Source organism: Siniperca chuatsi, linkage group LG13, assembly GCF_020085105.1.
Source record: "Siniperca chuatsi isolate FFG_IHB_CAS linkage group LG13, ASM2008510v1, whole genome shotgun sequence".
Lineage (NCBI taxonomy): Eukaryota > Metazoa > Chordata > Actinopteri > Centrarchiformes > Sinipercidae > Siniperca > Siniperca chuatsi.
In genome coordinates this window covers 11,660,562-11,678,199 of record NC_058054.1, presented here as the reverse complement: position 1 = coordinate 11,678,199, position 17,638 = coordinate 11,660,562, and the positions used below count along the sequence as shown (strand labels likewise).

The window sequence follows — 17,638 nt, the reverse complement described above, 5'->3', positions numbered from 1 at the left end:
ATAGACCATCATATATGTACTACATGTGCTGCATAGAGTAGATGATCTGATTAGGTTTGGGTTGGAGAACAGCATTTTTGTACCTCATGAATGTCTATGTGGTCTACATAGATGTGGAAATTACATTTTAATTCTTGGGTTGTAATTGTGTGTGTCTGTGGCCACTAGCAGGGCTCTTAGACTAGCACTAGACTAGGTTCTGATTTTTTTTTTTTACGTTGATCGTGTCCACAGGGGCCACTCTCTGTGTGATCTGCCAGGACCGAAGTTCCCTGCGTCAGACCATCGTCCGACTGGAGCTGGAGGATGAGTGGCAATTCCGCCTGCGGGATGAGTTTCAGACAGCCAACTGCAGTGAGGACCGGCCCCTCTATTTTCTGACTGGCCGCCATGTTTGAACCTGAACCAGCTGGGTTCAATGCGCTGCTGCAAAAACACAATCAGAAATGAAATTTGATTCCAAACCAGCCAGCAATCCCAATTCTTGCTATTCCAATGGAAGGCCAGAGGGGACATGCTGGAGCACAAGATCTGAAGTGCCCCACAAGTGGACACATAGCCACCTAATATGGCTTTCCCTACATCTGTACTACCACAGTGCACTGTGCCTGGCTCTGAAGAGGGTCAGTGCAAGTTTTAACTCTTGCTTATAGCTGGGTTTGTCTCCACTTGAGCTTGTGTTCTACTGAAAAAGACTTTGTTGTGGAAAAAAGCACAGCTGAAACGGAACATTATTTGTTTTGTTGTTGTATTCCGCAAAAATGGACGCTCTCCGATCAATGATGTGACTATTTGAAGATTGTATGTGTACATGGCCGTTGACTACAGTATGTCCCCTTCTGTAAATACGTGTTTATCTCAGGGTTTTAAAGGGAGATCCAAGGGAGGTCGCTTAAAGGGGTAAAGCTTTTCTCCAAGTTCACCATGTATTTTTTGACATTAATTTATGTTGGCACCAAAGACATCCTCAGCTGCCCCTTGTCTTTTCCCTTCACTTTCCTTCTCACCTGCTCTACCTCACAAACTCCACGAAGCTCATTGACTACAAAAAGTCAGCTCACTACATTTATATAATCAAGAGTATCAAATTCTGCTGTAACGCCATTGGGATTAAAACAATAAGCGACTCTTTGAGCTAGCACATTTAAACTACAAATGGGGAATCCTTTTCTCTTGTGCCTCTAATAAAAAAAAATATTTATGTAGCAACGATAATCCCTCTGACGAGGAGCTGTGTGAGTGTAGTTTTAATTTCCAAATGACTTACGCATGAATTTATCCCAAGACTATTCACAACTAAACAAAAGTCCAAGTTGTGTCCTTTCAAGAATGTAGGACGTTAATGTTCTATTATGGCTTGAATGTACAACTATAAAGCAGGTCTGTTGTCCAAAACAAACTTATCTTCCTTGCCACAGACTGAGCAACATAGAAGTAAGACTAGTTTACTGGTGTGTTCTAAATTACATATGTTTTGTATTTAGGCATTTAGTGACTTAAATACTGGGTATTTTAAGCATAATCACATTACGTCAGTAAATGCTATTAAATAAGCAAGCCTCCTCACTGCCAAATATCCTGCTGCTGACTGTGCCTGGGATTTCACCTCCTGTTGTAATGTTCTGAGGCTGATTGTACATTGATGGTCTTGACTACCATCTACACATTAAACTCATAATCTTTTGCCCCCAAAACAAAGGGTAATCAAAGAACAGGTTACACACTGTCAAAAGTAGCTTACCAGATCATTTCATATACTTGAAAGTTGAATGTTTTTATATGTTTCTGCACAGGGTTGTCCAAACAATATGCCTTAAGTGACGTTTCATACAGTCACTGCTCTAGTCCCTCATTTTTCAGAATGAAGAAACATTTAACTGTGAGGCGAAGAAATGTTGTTTGTCTGAGTAAAGCAAGAATAAATAAAAATAAATGAAATAATTGGATTTTGGACCACTGTACTGTTTAAAGCTTTGTTTACATTATTAATATATTATATCACCCCCTTAACCACTGAGGGTTCCTGATGTTTTTTAGTCTTGTGTAACTTTTTCCATTATATTTTGGTCATAATGTCTTTCTGCATTTTATTTTATGTTGCAAAGGCAAGAAGAATCTACCTAGATGTGTCCTTAACCATATGTCTGTATCCCTTCCTGTTCTTGTGTTGGATTTTTGTGGAAAATGAAAATCAGGTCCATGAGGGATTCTTATTTATTTGACAAGCATTTTGGACTGATAATCATATTGATGTGTAATATTTGATTGCATGCTAAGCTCGCTTAAACCAAGGGAGTGTGTCCTCTTCAAAACCATCTATGAAGGCTTTGCACAAGACCCAAACAAATGATTCTTAGGTCTACTGAATGTCACTGGGGGTAGGAAATTTGAACTTGCACTATACAAGTTGCCAGCAGAAAAAAACATTTCCCACTATTAAATGAACCCAAAAATTAGTCCAAATATAAGACTGGTAATCAAAACTTTAACTTAAACTCCAATGGTCCATAGAATGTCTTTCTTTTGAATAATTTAACACTTGATATGCAACTTGCTCTCACAATCTTCACTGAAATGTGTTTGATAATTATGTGCAGCCCAGTGGTAGCCTTGGTGTCTGGGTGATCTACCTCATGTTTACCATTGTGGTTGTGGGCTGTGAACATATGACATTAGAGCCATGCTATTGTTGTTAAAAATGTATGAATGTATTAAAATGACTTCTAAAATCATTTGCATGTTTTTTATGATTCAATTTACATATGGTTTTCTCCCGGATCTCTGAAAACAAAATATGCGACATTAGCACAAATACAGTATAACATGTAGGACCAAGAGTTGTCATTGGGTACTGAGACAGAAATATACATTCTAATTTCCAGTTATTTCATATTTAATCCCAAATTTGTACAAACTCAAGCTGTGTAGCCAAAGATTATTCAAACCGATTCTAGTGTTTCCAGATACCAAATATGATCCAAATGTGACACAAAATGTGGGTTTGACTTTTGGGGAAATGTTCATAAAATGATGCACAAGACATCTTTGGGTTTGAATATTTCACTCTGCATAAACATCATATAAAGAGTTGGAACAAGCCGATACAGAATGAGCTTCTGTAAAACAGAGCGGAATAAGATGATTTTAGCAAGTTTACAGCTGCTTAAAGGAAAATAGTCAATTTAGTCAAGAATATTTCCTCTTAAAAAATAGGTCAACTTTTCCATCAAATACCTGTTTAAAATGTTTACTCTCAAGACCAAACTAAGATAACCCTGATGATATCATCAGGACTGTCCCTTTAAGCTCTGATTTCCCTGTGTTTTGCTGGTTTCTGTGTTTATTTTGGTGTGCTTCCCATGTAACGGCTGAGTATTTTAAAGTGCATTAATACAAAGCTTAAGCAGTGTTGTTGAAATGCAAGTGCAGCCCTGTCTTTAGCCTGTGATTAATAATCCTCTCACTCTCCTCTGCATCCATTCAATCCTAGATCTTTTTGTTCTGCTTGCTCCTTGTTTATTTCCCATTCACCTCCTTTCCTGATATTTATTTCACCTCAACACCTCTGTAGCCATGCTGTGACTATGCACAATGGCCCCTATCATTTTCAAGAGCAGAGATGCTATAGGATCTTCTCTGGCTTCACTGTAAGGGCACAGGGGCATTGTTGGTCCAGGGACAGTACTATTTCAGCTCCTGCGAGGTAATATTAGAGCACACTTTTCATCAACCTACAACCCTTATGTGATATAACACAAGGCTATTTTCAGCCAGCTGCAGTCAGGAAAGGATAAGGTAGAGAGGGCAAGTCAGAGTGGCTGGCATGCTGATTCTTGCACCTCATAATTGCTCTTTTGAGAAAAGCAGAAAGATGTTGTGCACAAAGCCCAAGAGAGATTTTGTCTCTAAAGATTTTAGATGTCCCAAAGTGATTCATTTGTGACAAACTGCTAGATTCCAATGCTTAAAAAGAGGGCAAAGGCTAATTGACTGTGACTACAGCCACACAATATGTAAAGATTGGTTTTCTTTGGCTTCTCTTGATTATGCTGTAATTTTACATGTGGTACAGTTTCCTAGATCAATTTCATTGTTTAATTTGTTCTTTTAGCTGATATTTCAACAAATCCTTTGAAGGAAAAAGAGAAAATGTCTCTAGATAATTCCCTCTGACATATTTATTTCACTTATTGAGTCCTCAGGCAATGCAGTACTTAACATTAAACTACTTTCAAACACTGAAATGATTAAAAGTATCACTGCACCATACTATTGTAAAATATAATTTATTCCATCTTAACATTAAGAACATTGCTTGTTTATTGATATATAAATATAGAATTATGCAGCGTACATTCTCACATGAGCAGACATATCAACAACATTTATAATCGAAGGATTCCTACCACATAATATCAATTTTCATAGATAGTAACCAACAGTAAATTACTCATCCCTCTTGGTAGTCTACTCTAATTACTCTCAGGCTTCCATAAACCATCTAGTTTAAACCAAATCTCATCTGTCTGTGGGCTCATGGGGGGTTGGGGTGAAAGTAAGTGGAGTGCCGGAGGATTACGGTTTGCCTTTAGTGGATCACATCCACTACTGCAGCAATGCATATCCTATCAGCAGCTAAGCCCGTAAGTGTGGAGTGAGTCAATTCCAGGGACCAAAACCCAATACTGTGATGTGAGATGAGAGGGAGTGTGACCCTGCAGTGACACACTGGCCATGCAGTAAGCCAGTTCCAGTGGAAGACTGTCAAATGTCCTGACTTCAGGGGGCGAGTCTGTGACCAGGGGTGAAGTCCTGTGAGAGCGTGACACCTCACGTGACTGATGAGCTACTGACCCAACAGTCTGGGTATTATCATTATTTAGCCACAGGTGTAAAACCCCTTGTTATAGGCAGACAAAGAAAGAAAGAAAGAAATAAATAAAGAAAGAAAGAAAGAAAGAAAGAAAGAAAGAAAGAAAGAAAGAAAGAAAGAAAGAAAGAAAGAAAGAAAGACAGAGAATTGCTGACAAAAGGCAATTGCAGTCAGTTATTCTAACCTGCAGTACATGGTCAGTCGAGCAATCCAATATACTCTGTTGAGAAAATGCATTACAAGCAGAAGCACTAGAGACAGCACACAAATTCACCTAGACTCTGTTTAATAATTTATTAAATACAGAATATTACACTCATGTTGATAATGTGCATATACTGGTACTTATACTATAGAGACATTTTTTTTATTTAATTAATATTATTGCTGCACATGTTAAACATTATGTTTTTTCTTCTTTTTTATGTAGTGTACAAAATGAAATGCAGCCTCCTATGAAAAAACAAACATGTCCTTTGTGCTACAGATTACAAAGTGATGTTAAGGTTCAGGACATGATGATGCTGATGAGACACATGCTACTCAATGGACACTTGGCAGAACAAACAGACACCAAAATTCCACAGGAACAGGAAGTCAAAATCCCTCATGCAGTGCATTACTGAAAATCTGGCCACCAGTCAGATCTGCTCGTTTCGTCAATGCCAACTCATACACGGTAGCCAGCCCAATGATCATTGTTGGTGAAACAAAAACAAAAACGACTGATAACCAGGTTCCATTAACAATACTATGCATCTTGTAAAGCAACATCCATCACTTCAAACAGCCAATATGTACACTTTCTGTCCTCCTATGTGCATTACTTCATTCACATCACTGTATCTAGCGCCATCAGACTGGCTAACATTGATAACCACCAACATTTTTGCAAAGAAAACCTCATGGAATTCATATACTGCTCTGTTCAGCCTTTGGGATATACTTTCATATATCGATTTGAAATGAAGTGCCTTGCATTAAGGAATTAGAGGCATGATAGTATCAACTAAAATAGTGCAATTTCACATTCCTTGTCATTAATGAATTATTCTTCATATTATACATTTGTAGAACTATTTGGTGTGCGTAAAGGTAGAATGTGTGAAAGTAAAAGTGCATGCAAAAGGTTAAAAGAAGGAACAGTTCGACATTTGGGGAAATACGCTCATTCGCTTTCTTGCAAAGAGTCACATGAGAAGACTGATACCACTCTCATGTCTGCATGTCAAATATGCAGCAACTGCTTTGCTTAGCTTAGTTTAGCATGAAGGCTCGAAGCTGTGGCAAATAGCTAGCTTGGCTCTGGCCAAAGATAACAAAACTTTTTTTAACCTTTGGACAGAGCCAAGCTAGCTGTTTCCCCCCGTCTTTCTGCTAAGCTAAGCTAATCTGCTGCTGGCTGTAGCTTCATATTTAATGAAGTTAAATAATCTTTTCATCTAACTCTGCAAGAAAGCAAATAAACGTATTTCCCATAATATTGAACTATTACTTTAAAGGCAAAAAAACAACCATATGCCAGTGGTAAATAACATCTATCTTTAAACGAGGAAAATACAAACTAAAGGAGAATGATTGACAAAACAAAATTACGCAGGAAGGAAAGAAGTATGAGAAAAGAAAGACAATCCCTGAGGGCTAAAATCCTACTGATATGAGTACTAAAGGACGCTTCATGAACAAAGATGATTGGATTTTCATGTACAGTACTTGTGTTAACTTCAAAAGAAAATAATTGCACAAGGTAATCGCATAATATTTTAGCTAGCTAATGCAACTAAACAAGATGGGCACAGATTCAGCTTTTCAACAGTGACAGCTTTTCAACAGCTATGCCTGTTTTTTAATAAGCATACTATTTAGAGTATGATTACATACAATGACTTGTTAACTGTGTGGAATAAATAAATTAATGTTGAACGCAACACAAACGCTGCATTCAATAGGATGTGCCTTTCAAATGAGAAAGAATGTTTTTTTGCTTGTGGCAGGAGGAAGAATGAGATGGAAGGATTTGGGCAGAGATAAAAAGTTAATGGAAGGAAGGAAATAGACAGAATAGGATTAGGTAGAGAGGGAGGGAATAAAGGATGGATGGAATGCAGGAAGGAGGGATGAAGGGCAAGGATGAAAGAGGGAAAAAAGGTCAAAGGAAGGGACAAAGGAAGGAAGGTAGTACAAAAACAAGGAAGAATGGAATTAGAAATGGAAGGAATAAAGGATGGAATGCAGCAAGGAAAGATGGATGGCAAAAATGAAAGAAAAGGAAGGAAAGAAGAAAGGAATAAGAATAATAAAACTAGAGAAACACTTTAAGTTCTCTCATCAGGAGAGGTCTTTGAGTCGGCTGCCTTGTTCAATGACCGCCTTAGCAAACTGCTTGAAGACTCGGTCCATATAAGTGCTCTGTCGAGGCCACAGGCCCTCGAGGAAACCAATATGGCCGCCGTGACAGGTGATGAGCAGGGCCAGGTTTGGATTCTGCTTCACTGCCTCCACTGGAATGGCTGCAAAGGAAACAAAGGATTCAGGCCCTGTTTTCTTCTCTGTGAACTAGATTCTCATTCTTCATGCCACCGTGTTAGTAGTGCCAGTAAACCTACCATATAAAATCAGTTTTCCCCATGTATTCCTTTTATAATAATTCTTAAAAATTAGGATGGTACCAGATTGTACAGGTGAGGTTGTTGGGACTCACCATGAGACGGGGAAAAGACATCATCAGCAGCGTTCAGACACAGCATTGGCACCTGCACAGATTTCAGCCTGTGGACAGGACTGGCATCATGGTAGTAGTCATCATTGGTAGGATAGCCAAACATTATGGAGGTGAACCTCTCGTCAAATTCTCGAATGGTCCTTGCCTGTAGGGACAGAGTAAATTGATTAAATGTTGGCTACTTCGTTTAATTAGATTAGCATTTATGGCACTGCAAGTGTCACTGAAAATAATCCCGACCTTCATAACATGATCGATGTCGTAACACCTTTCAAGCACTGGTCTGTGTCTGCAGGGGAGATTAAAAACAAAACTGTCACTGACTACTGTTAGGTGAAATGATTTGCATCTGAAAATGTCCCTCAAAAATGCTGACAAGGTTGTAACAACATAATGAAACAACAATAAAGCTCAACTTTCAAAGTAGTACAACAAAACCATTACTGTGCATTCATATCATGCCCATGTTAATACAAACATTGGAATATATTGTGGGTACTATAATTGCTAATATGCTTTGTTCATCAGCTAACAGTTGAAAAATACAGCAGCAGTCAAGTATTTTTGCCTGGAACTGTAAAAAGCAAATCTTTGATCAACATATAAAAAATAAATACGTAAATGGGCCGTTTAGTCCCTAGCACTAGCAGTGAGTTAGCGGCCGCGATAATCCCGCTCTCGCCCCGGCTGACCTGTGCACAGAGGCTTGTAGGCAGCTGGTGAGGTAGGAGTTGAAGATGAAACGGTCCAGGGGTTTTTCCAGTGAAGCGGTGCACTCAAATACATCCCAGCCTGCTGAGAAGACTACGACCCCTTTCAGACAGGTTTCCTGGCCTTTGCGCCCCAAGTAGTTGGCCAGCATCATCCTGAATATGGAGAGAGGGCGAGAGGAAGGGGCAGATGGGGAAAAACAGGGATTGGAACATGTTCCATTTCTGACCAATCCTTCACTTCATGGGATTAGTTGCTGTGCAGTAAAAAACACCTTCTTTGGCTTGCTGCACTGAACGACTGAGACCATATTAACACACTGACTATAGCCCGACCAATACTGGATTTTTGAGGCCAATACCAATATCGATATCTGGGAGTTTAAAAAATAAACACATAACATAAACACCAATCTTGATACGTATACCTTATACCTTGTTTTTTGTTTTTAAGAATTGTGACCAAGATACATACTGAACGGGACAGAGTAAGTCTAGATCTTTTTTTTCTCAATATGAAATAAGGTATTTTCACTTCTATAAACCCATAAGAATTGTGAGAGTTGAATATTTAAAACAAAACACAAACTGTCTGCTGCATATAGAGAAAGTTTGACTTACTAGCATGACATCTTTTGCCTCTCTTGTCCTTCTGGTAACATTTGGCATAAACCAATCACAGACCAGCTGAATTAGTAAATGCGAGTGAGTTCTGTGTAGTTTTACTAATGTTGGATTATGTTATGTCAGGTGATTTCTGATTTCTATTACAGTCAATTTTTTTTGTTGCAAGTTTAGTTACCACTGAGTCACCAACAAATGTGTGAAGTTGTCTTGTACAGCTTTAAGTCACATTCTGAGAATTGTTAGCAGTGTCGCCGGTACTGAAATGTCCAGTCAGCTGGTAGTGAGTGGCTTTATTACCCGCCCATTGATACTCCAGCAGCCATGATTGGAGCAGCTTCATTAGTCCTCTGGATGTGCTCAATAACCATCTCCAGATCCTCTGTGTTGGCTGCACAGTAGGTCCTTGGGGTCTGGGTGGGACAGGAAGACAATCCAGTCAGTTTTTTATTTCTGTTTCTCTGTCTCTGTTAAAATGATGAGGACGCAACATGAACAGAAGTAAAATAAACCTAGTCTTCACTTAATTTCTATTAGGACTACTTTAAAAACATAGGTTCTTCTTGTCATCTTAACCAAACTCAACTGTTGTATAAAGATATTACACCTAGAGCATCTAACCACTATATCTGGCTATATGCTCAATTGAGAAAACATCATTTGAAAATTATGTGATAATACACTACAGTACACTGTAGGTAATTTTCCCTACACTCATCAAAAATGAAACTGAAAAACTAGTAGTATCAGTACAGCTCTGATAACTATGATAGTTACACATACTGCACTGAATTTTACATTAACTTGCAGCATTACGCTTTTGGACCCTATTAGGTGACTATTAAGAAACAAATATAGTGAAAAACAATCTTTGGCAAATACATCAATACAGGTGTGAGATATGACATGCATATATGACATGTTCAGTAGCTAAAGACAGACATGCACAGGTGGACACAAAGAGCTTACAGATTATTATGTAGCAGACACAAACTTCCTGGGCTACATCAGGACCTTTGTTATTTACAGGGAGAGATAGCACTTTTGGGATAGTAAACTGAATATCTTTGGACTGTTGGTTGGACAGAACAAGACATTTGAAGATGTCACCTTGGGCTTTGAGAAACTGTAACGGGCATTTTTCAAATTTGTCTGATGTTTTATAGACAAAACAATCAGTCGATTAATAACAAAATAATCATTCGATTAAGCGATAACAAAAATAATAATTAGTTGCAGTACTAAATAAAACATCTTAAACACAAGATAAATAAATTTGGAAACAGGTATGAAATAGTCAACACGATACACTATATACCACCTTTTAAATAAATAAAAAAAATTATGCAATTGCTAATTTCCGTTATTATGACTATGCTGTGTTTTTCTCAGAGTTGTTGTATATTGCAATGTGTGAAGCATCTCTCCAGACATCCATTGGACTGCAGAAGTGAGTGCCCACTATAAATGTGTAATGGTGTGAACGGAGGATTTATTTTTAACTCTATAACCCACTGTTTATAAAGCAAATTGTTTATTTGCAGGCCAAGAATCTTTCGCTTCTCCCTTTTCAACTCGAAACAGTTTGTCAGGCAGAGCAGGTTACTTAACATTGTAAAACAAACCAGCTCTAACTCAAAGGAGCCTAGTTAACAAATCCAATTTCTCAGGATGCTGTTGACTCTTCAGCTCTTCAAGGCCCTTCATTAAGATTCAAGCAGAAACTCTGCAAAGTAAATTCCTGTTTTTCTACTCTCATGGTTCCTTTAATAGGCCTGCACAAGTTTTGGGCTTTGCAGTGAAACAGCAAAACTTGCTAATTTAATTATAACATATAAAGATGTTTAGAAAAGAAAAAGAAAATACCAATAGTCGGGGGAAATACTCCACAGGAAAGTGTAATGTAATGGGCTTTTTACGAGGTCTAGAAATAGGGCACTAGCACTCAGGACAGTCTTTGAGGCAGAGGCATCTTTCACACAGCGGGTCATTCTAAAGCGCTAGCCTATTTAAACAATGGACGATATTCACACTAGCTGGACACAGAGAAAACACTCACAGGAGCGTACAAATGCTAAATAATTTGCATCGAATATAGCACAATTCCCAACTGAAATGAGGGAAAATTCCCCTCTTAACACCATCACTTGATACAGTGCCAAGGTTACAGAGTTTAAACTTTTGTTTTTTTTAATCTGAGGACAGCTGAGCCAACTCAATTCTGGATATGACCTAGAATATGCACTTTGAGACTTGCTATTTGACACTTTGCTTTAGGTTTTTAGGACACAAAACGACAAAGACAACAACAGGACACAGATCAGCCACTGATTCAGATTTTCCCCCACCAAGAGGAACATTACATTGATTGTGGACAATCCCTGCCTATAATGAAACACCATTTGTGCTTTGGATGAGATCTCTGTATGGTAGTGATGGTATGATTAGATCAGGGTCGTCCATAAAGAATGTGCCTCTGTTCCAAAGCGGAGACGTACAGAGAGAGAAATAAAACACAGTGGGCATGCTGTGCGCTATCAGAGCTCGGGCCCATTTTGTTGGCTAAATATACCCGGGTGTAAGAGGACAGATTAAGCCAGGTGTCAGAACAGCACGTGCTTGGCGAGGTCATATTTCTGCGTATCGGCATTAAAATACAGTATCTGCCTGCAACTTAATCCCTGCTGTGCAACAACATTGTCTGTGCAGCGTCCACTTAGCTGCCTGTGGTGACACGTGTGGAACAGACATGCTTTATGCTAAAGTGGAAAGCTGTCATACTGACAAATGAGAAAAAAACAACTGTTCTTAACAGTTATCCTGTATACATGTCTGTCGTTCTGAATATGGACAAGACAAATGAAGAAATGAAATAACAATGAAATAATAAGAAGAATGATAGGTTGAATACTATGACGCGTTAGATTCTTACCAGCAGCGTTTCCCCGGAAACCCCTCTGTTGTTGAATACCACACATCTGAAATACACAAAACATATATACTCTTAGAAATTAAATGACTAAATGATTCCTTTAATCGCTTCATCTATTGATTGTAACTGAAACGATTTCAAGAACAGCTGAAATGAGAAACTATTTTGTCAATTGATAAATAATTTTAGTACGTTTTAGAGCAAAAATGACAAAAATTCACTAGTTCCAGCTTCTCAAATGTAAATGTGCTTTACTCTGTTTTAAATCATTGTAAGCTGAATGTCTTTAGTTTTCGAATGATAGTCGGACAAAACAAGCCATAAGAATATGTTACCTTGGGTTACCATTTTATAGACAAAAAGATTACTATTATTAATAATAATAATAATTTGTATTCACCGTCTCATAATCATCTTAATAAGCTACACTTAACTTGACAGTACATGCACTATTACTTATAACTTATATTATTACATTGTATTATTATACCGTACATACTTATCATCAACCGGTAAATCCACTTTGTAATTTACACTTATTTTAATTTTATACTTATATCAACTTTGTACTTAATTTATCTTACCTGTATTATAGTGTATTATATTTTGATTTGCTTAGAACTTCTATTCCTGTGTGCACTGACGTGATAGTGAGCAGCAAATGATTCTGATTCTGATTCTGATCTGAATAATTAAAAAATAACTGTCAAGTTAATCATTGATAAAAATATGAGTTAATTGCAGCCCTAAATTCAAGGGTTTGCTTTTTGATCAAAAGTATGTGTACAAGGAAGTGCAACATTTATCATCTCTAGTAGGATTGTTTTTTTGTGCTGTCACTACAACTTAGCGACTTCCATGTTCAAAGGAACACGGTGGCCCATATTCCTTTAAACCAATGTTCCTTACTTTCAAAAAAATTAAACTGGGAATATGATGAGGTGTGCAGAGAGGCACAGCTGTGTGAAGAGCATTCTGCTTGTACTGTAGAGCAAAGGCATCAGCATCCCTCCTCGCCCCACATCTCTCGCCAGTCATCTATTATCTGGTGGAGTCAGACCTGCTGTTTCTATCAGTGTAGCTAAGCAGCAGGGTGGGGCTAGATGTGTGTGTGTGTGTGTGTGTGGGGGGGGTGTTAAACACACTGCAGCATAGACTCAGAAGCTGGTCTGGGCTAAGCTGCAAAGCTTGTACCGGGATAAGCTGTAATTCATTAAGCTACACAGACAGGGGTGAGGGGTGGAAGATGCTGAGTTTGCCGGCTCTCTTCCCATGCCTTCCCAAATATGGGTGAAAGAATGAGTGCAGAGAACACAGAGAAAGGGCCTATTGGAGAGGGAGAAAGGGGGGGAAAACTGCCTCCCTCTGCAACTCTTCAAGCTTGTGCTACGTTTAGCTATTTACAAAAACAGCTCTTGACACAAAGCTTTGCTGGTCACTTTATTTGTGCACTTCACCTGAAATAACCCCAAGCCCCTGTCACTCTTGCACCCGTTATATAAAAGTTACAAAATCGCTACAAAAGCAGGTGTCATATTTAACCTTTTAATCAACATTGGTATGACTGCTGAGGTATTCTGACTTTGACTGGACAAAATATCTGTATGCTAGATGAATGCCAAATTAGCATAAGTCACAGAGAGTGTTAGTTGTGTAATTTAGTGCCCTTAATGTGTGCTCAGCACTGGACCTCTGCCAAGGTCTCAGGCCAAGACCACCCACCTATAGCCCAGATCCCGGCTCTGTTGGACCATGTGTAGGATGTAGGACTCTCGGCTGGTGCCGGTCAGACCGGGGAGAAGGAGGACTGTGGGTCTGGTGGCAGGGTCGGGATGAGAGAAGCTGTCGTCATTGTCGAACCAATCCAAAGAGATCTGTCCTCCATCTGCTGCCTTAATAAGCTCACTGCAGAAACGAGTGGGACACACAACTCAGCAACTCAGTATCTCTATGTATCTGTTTATTTGTCTCATTCAAACACTCAAGCACACACACAGGACACAAGAAAAAGTACTAAAATTAACATTAGATTTGGGATGAATTAAATGCATATCTGCTCACTGAATGTTCATTAGAAATGGTTAAAATGCTCTGCTTCAATCCTCCATTAATACTTTCTGTTCAGTTCCAGGTAAAGTGATTACTTCATTGTATCCATCACAAGCACTACTAAAGGGGAATTGAATATGTGAGTAGAACGCTGACTGACAGCTGCCTCATTTCCCTTGTGATCATCTTGTAAGTGCACTTTGCAACACACAGCAAGTTAAGATAAGGAGGAGGGCATTGCACCAGTGGGTTCTTATGATCGAATTTCTGGGCTATACAACACTAGCCTGGCAGATGAGGTAATTCAGTCCCAGTACTAGTACATTTTAAAACCTGCATTGCACACACACACACACACACACACACACACACACACACACACACACACACACACAGCAGCAGCCAGTGAGCCAACTTGGCTGGCCATTGGTAAAGACATCAGCATGAAATTACAGAACCGCCATGAAATATGCACCTGAGGCTAGACTTTAAAGTCAGTGAGGGCCAATCCAGAGTGACCAGCGCACAAAGTGGGAGGGGACCTGGTGCTAATCCTCAGACAACAAGATGAGTGGAATTTCACCCAGACAGCCAACGACAAATAGTACAGTTTTCACAGCGTCCGTCCTTGGGTCAACCTTGGGTAACTTCATTATGGGGGGACGTCCTGTTGTCCCCGGAGGAAATGTGATAACAACTTCAGTGAATGTGACCATCAGTCTTACTATGTTTGATAACAGACAGTTGGACTAGGATGAATAAAGTTCCTGTGCATTATGGGAATATTTGTCTCCTTGACTAAGGAGACCGTCAAAAGGAGAGGCAGTGCGAGTGTCCTTGGGACAGACAAATGATGAGAAACTGCTACAAAAACAACAACAAAAAGCTATGCCAACAATCAAATGTGTCAACTTTTGATCAGTGATGATCAATTTGATTATCTGAACTGGTAAAAACTTCTTAATTGATTTTAAATGAATCCATTTTCATTTTTATGTTAAGGTTGGGGTTAAGGTTTAGTTTTTATGTTAGGGGTGAACAAAGCAAAACCACATTTGCAGAAATAGATTTTTTCTTTCACCAACCCCAGGTACCTGGTTGACAAACAATGCATCATCACATCACATAATACATGTACAACTTATACAGTATACACACATGTACACCAAGCCAAAAAGCATGGCCATGGAAATTAGGGAATGTCGAAATACATGAAGCAAATTAGGTAAGAATGTAATATTACCAAATAAGTAATACATAGTAATAATGAAAAATAAGCCTCTCTTAATTAATCTCCTTTATGTACGCAGGGGGCAAGGAATGCAGTGCCAATTAATCCTCAACAGAATTCACATTATCAAGGAGTAGGCCTGGGAGGCCCAAGCCAGCCTCATGGCACAAAAGATCTCTTTCTTCTCTGAGCTTTTGAGTCTTGGCTAAGAACAAGACTGGGATTTGTTTCCAGTTGTGAAACTGGTAAGAAAGAAATCAAGAAATAGGCAGTGGCAGTTTCTCAGTTACCAAGCTAATTGTTATAATAAAGCTTTCCACTGTGGGCATGGAAAATTCTGCAGTGGCATTGAATTATTCTACAATGCCATGTCATATTAAATGTACAATTACTGTGACTATGTCAAAGGTGAACTTTCTAGCGTGCATTCACACTCATCTCTTATTGGATATGACCTCTTTGACTTGAACTGATTTATGAATTCAAATGCACATTTTAACCAGGTGAAACGTGTCTGCTTGCAAGGAGAAATAAATTCTCAGTTCGGGCGGGGTGGGGGTTGGGGGGAACTTAAGGTGATTAGTTTGTCAGTCAAGGTGATGACTTACTTTCTATAGACGACCCCAGGTTTGGCTGTGACAAAGGGTCTCAGCAGAGTCTGGATGCGGCTCTCCCAGCACCAAAAGGTGGGGTAGTAGGTCTCTGACACTACCGGACATTGCTCCCTCAGAAACTGGTAGAACTTCTTACCCCCTGAGATGAGCTGTGGTTTCTGCAAAATACAAGTGAATGAAGTGCGGCACAGGTTTGAGTCAAAAAAGTGAGTTCTTTTTTCCCCTCAGGGATTAAATAATGTGACGTTATTTAATATATGACAGCAGATCCATCACTGTAATAAAACATTTTTAGCTCTAAGCCATGTTTTGTTACATATGTTGTAAACAATCTGAATCATTTTCATAAATTACATTACTTGTTGAATTAATATCTCTATATTTTACACCAAATCTTCTGATGCAGATGTCAAAACATCAAAACGTACAAAACAACACTTAAAAATAGAGAAGATTTCAGTTGTTATACATTATCAAATATTCAGCATCCAACTGTTATAGAAAGCAAAGTTGTTACTGAGAACAACCTAAAGCCTACTGGCAGTAAGGTGTATATGAGATGAACACATCTGCATGACCTTGCATTAAAGGTCTTTATTACACTTCAACATACTGATAATAAACATGAGGCATGCATTTGCCCCGCATAATAAAAATGAACTGCCTTCCATATGTTATGGCATGGTGGTTTGTACATTTAACAATATAGAGTTGATGCATAATTTGGTCTATTAGCTGCCTCTTTCAATCCAGTTCATTTCATTGTAGTTCAGTTCAAACAGATTAATGTTTAGTATTTTAACTTAGACTATATTTTTGTCTGTTAACATGCATTACATAAAACCTTCTACCGGCATGTCCAGCTAACATACAGTAATGTTAGCCTAGCTTAGTCAGTGCCGACATTTAACTGTAACTGCCTTGCTACGGACTGATTTAGTTACATAAGTGCTGCACATGGATGTGCATAATATTCATTCCAGGCAAATATGCTGATTAAAATGTTTGTATTGCTGCCTGAGATCTATCCCACATATGCAGCCGTGTAACGTTAGCCCACCGGTGGACAGATGCAACATAATCGAAACGTCCATCAGCAAATGCACCGGTCGAGCATCATCACTCGCACGGCAGTGATGATGCTCCTCCACGAAAAGCACACACACACACACACACACACCGGTTTTAATTGAACATACAAGGCAAAACGAGTCCCTTCAAAAGCAGCCAGTAAATAATACGTGAATGGTTCTTACCTTCGCTACTGAAAGCAGATAGTAGCAGGTGTACGCTGCGCTAAAGCCCAGTACTAGAGACAGTCCTACACCCGATCCGAACAGCCCGACTTTCACTTGATTTTCCAGATAATGTGACAGGTCTCTTGTCAAAATGTTGAAATTGAAGTCCAGCGAGATCATTGCAAGGTCCCTGTTTTCACCTGTACTGTGAGGACAGCGGCCAGCTCGGTTGAAAGTCAGCTGTGTCTGCCTGCGCGCCCACTGTGAAGGAGACAGTCAAGGGGACCTGATGTGGGGAAATATATATATATATACTGTATGTATGAGCGAGTGGTGGCGCTCTTTGACCAGCGATCAATGGAGCCGCTCAGGCAGTCAGTCGCCCCCTGCAGTCAACAGAGGTGATGTGCACCATGCGGAGCTGGAGCTTTGGCATGAGCCTGGGAGTCCTGCCTGCAGTGCATCCAGTGGGATATAACTCAGCCAAACTATAATTAAATAGCCTAGGTATTTGCAAAGACAGAATGAGCATCATTGAACACCTTCAGCTTCTGAAAAAATGATCATAGATTCACTGCAGTGGCAGTCCATACAGTAAAACTGGATTACCAACCAGGAAAAGTAGGCAACTGCCAGGGGAGGCTA

The 17,638-nt window shown here is 39.2% G+C and overlaps 2 protein-coding genes across 8 annotated transcripts in view; one reads left to right on the top strand and one right to left on the bottom strand.

Moving 5' to 3' along the window:
• The window catches only part of greb1l (GREB1 like retinoic acid receptor coactivator), a 45,855-nt gene extending 43,123 nt beyond the window's left edge, over positions 1 to 2,732 (top strand). For all 7 annotated transcript variants that reach the window (XM_044219414.1, XM_044219415.1, XM_044219418.1 and 4 more), the window contains exon 34: positions 235 to 2,732. In XM_044219414.1, coding sequence (XP_044075349.1) covers positions 235 to 398 — 164 coding nt within the window. In that variant the 3' untranslated portion in view covers positions 399 to 2,732. The remainder of the gene's footprint in view (positions 1 to 234) is intronic.
• A 2,410-nt stretch (positions 2,733 to 5,142) lies between these two features.
• abhd3 (abhydrolase domain containing 3, phospholipase) lies at positions 5,143 to 17,303 on the bottom strand. The gene is made up of 9 exons (XM_044220133.1): positions 17,012 to 17,303; positions 15,750 to 15,913; positions 13,584 to 13,766; positions 11,862 to 11,907; positions 9,230 to 9,342; positions 8,288 to 8,461; positions 7,836 to 7,884; positions 7,575 to 7,740; positions 5,143 to 7,383 (listed from the first exon to the last, which is right to left on the bottom strand). Exons 1-9 carry the CDS (start codon positions 17,171 to 17,173, stop codon positions 7,202 to 7,204), a joined length of 1,239 nt encoding a protein of 412 aa, XP_044076068.1. The 5' UTR covers positions 17,174 to 17,303; the 3' UTR covers positions 5,143 to 7,201.
• Positions 17,304 to 17,638: the final 335 nt, after the last annotated feature.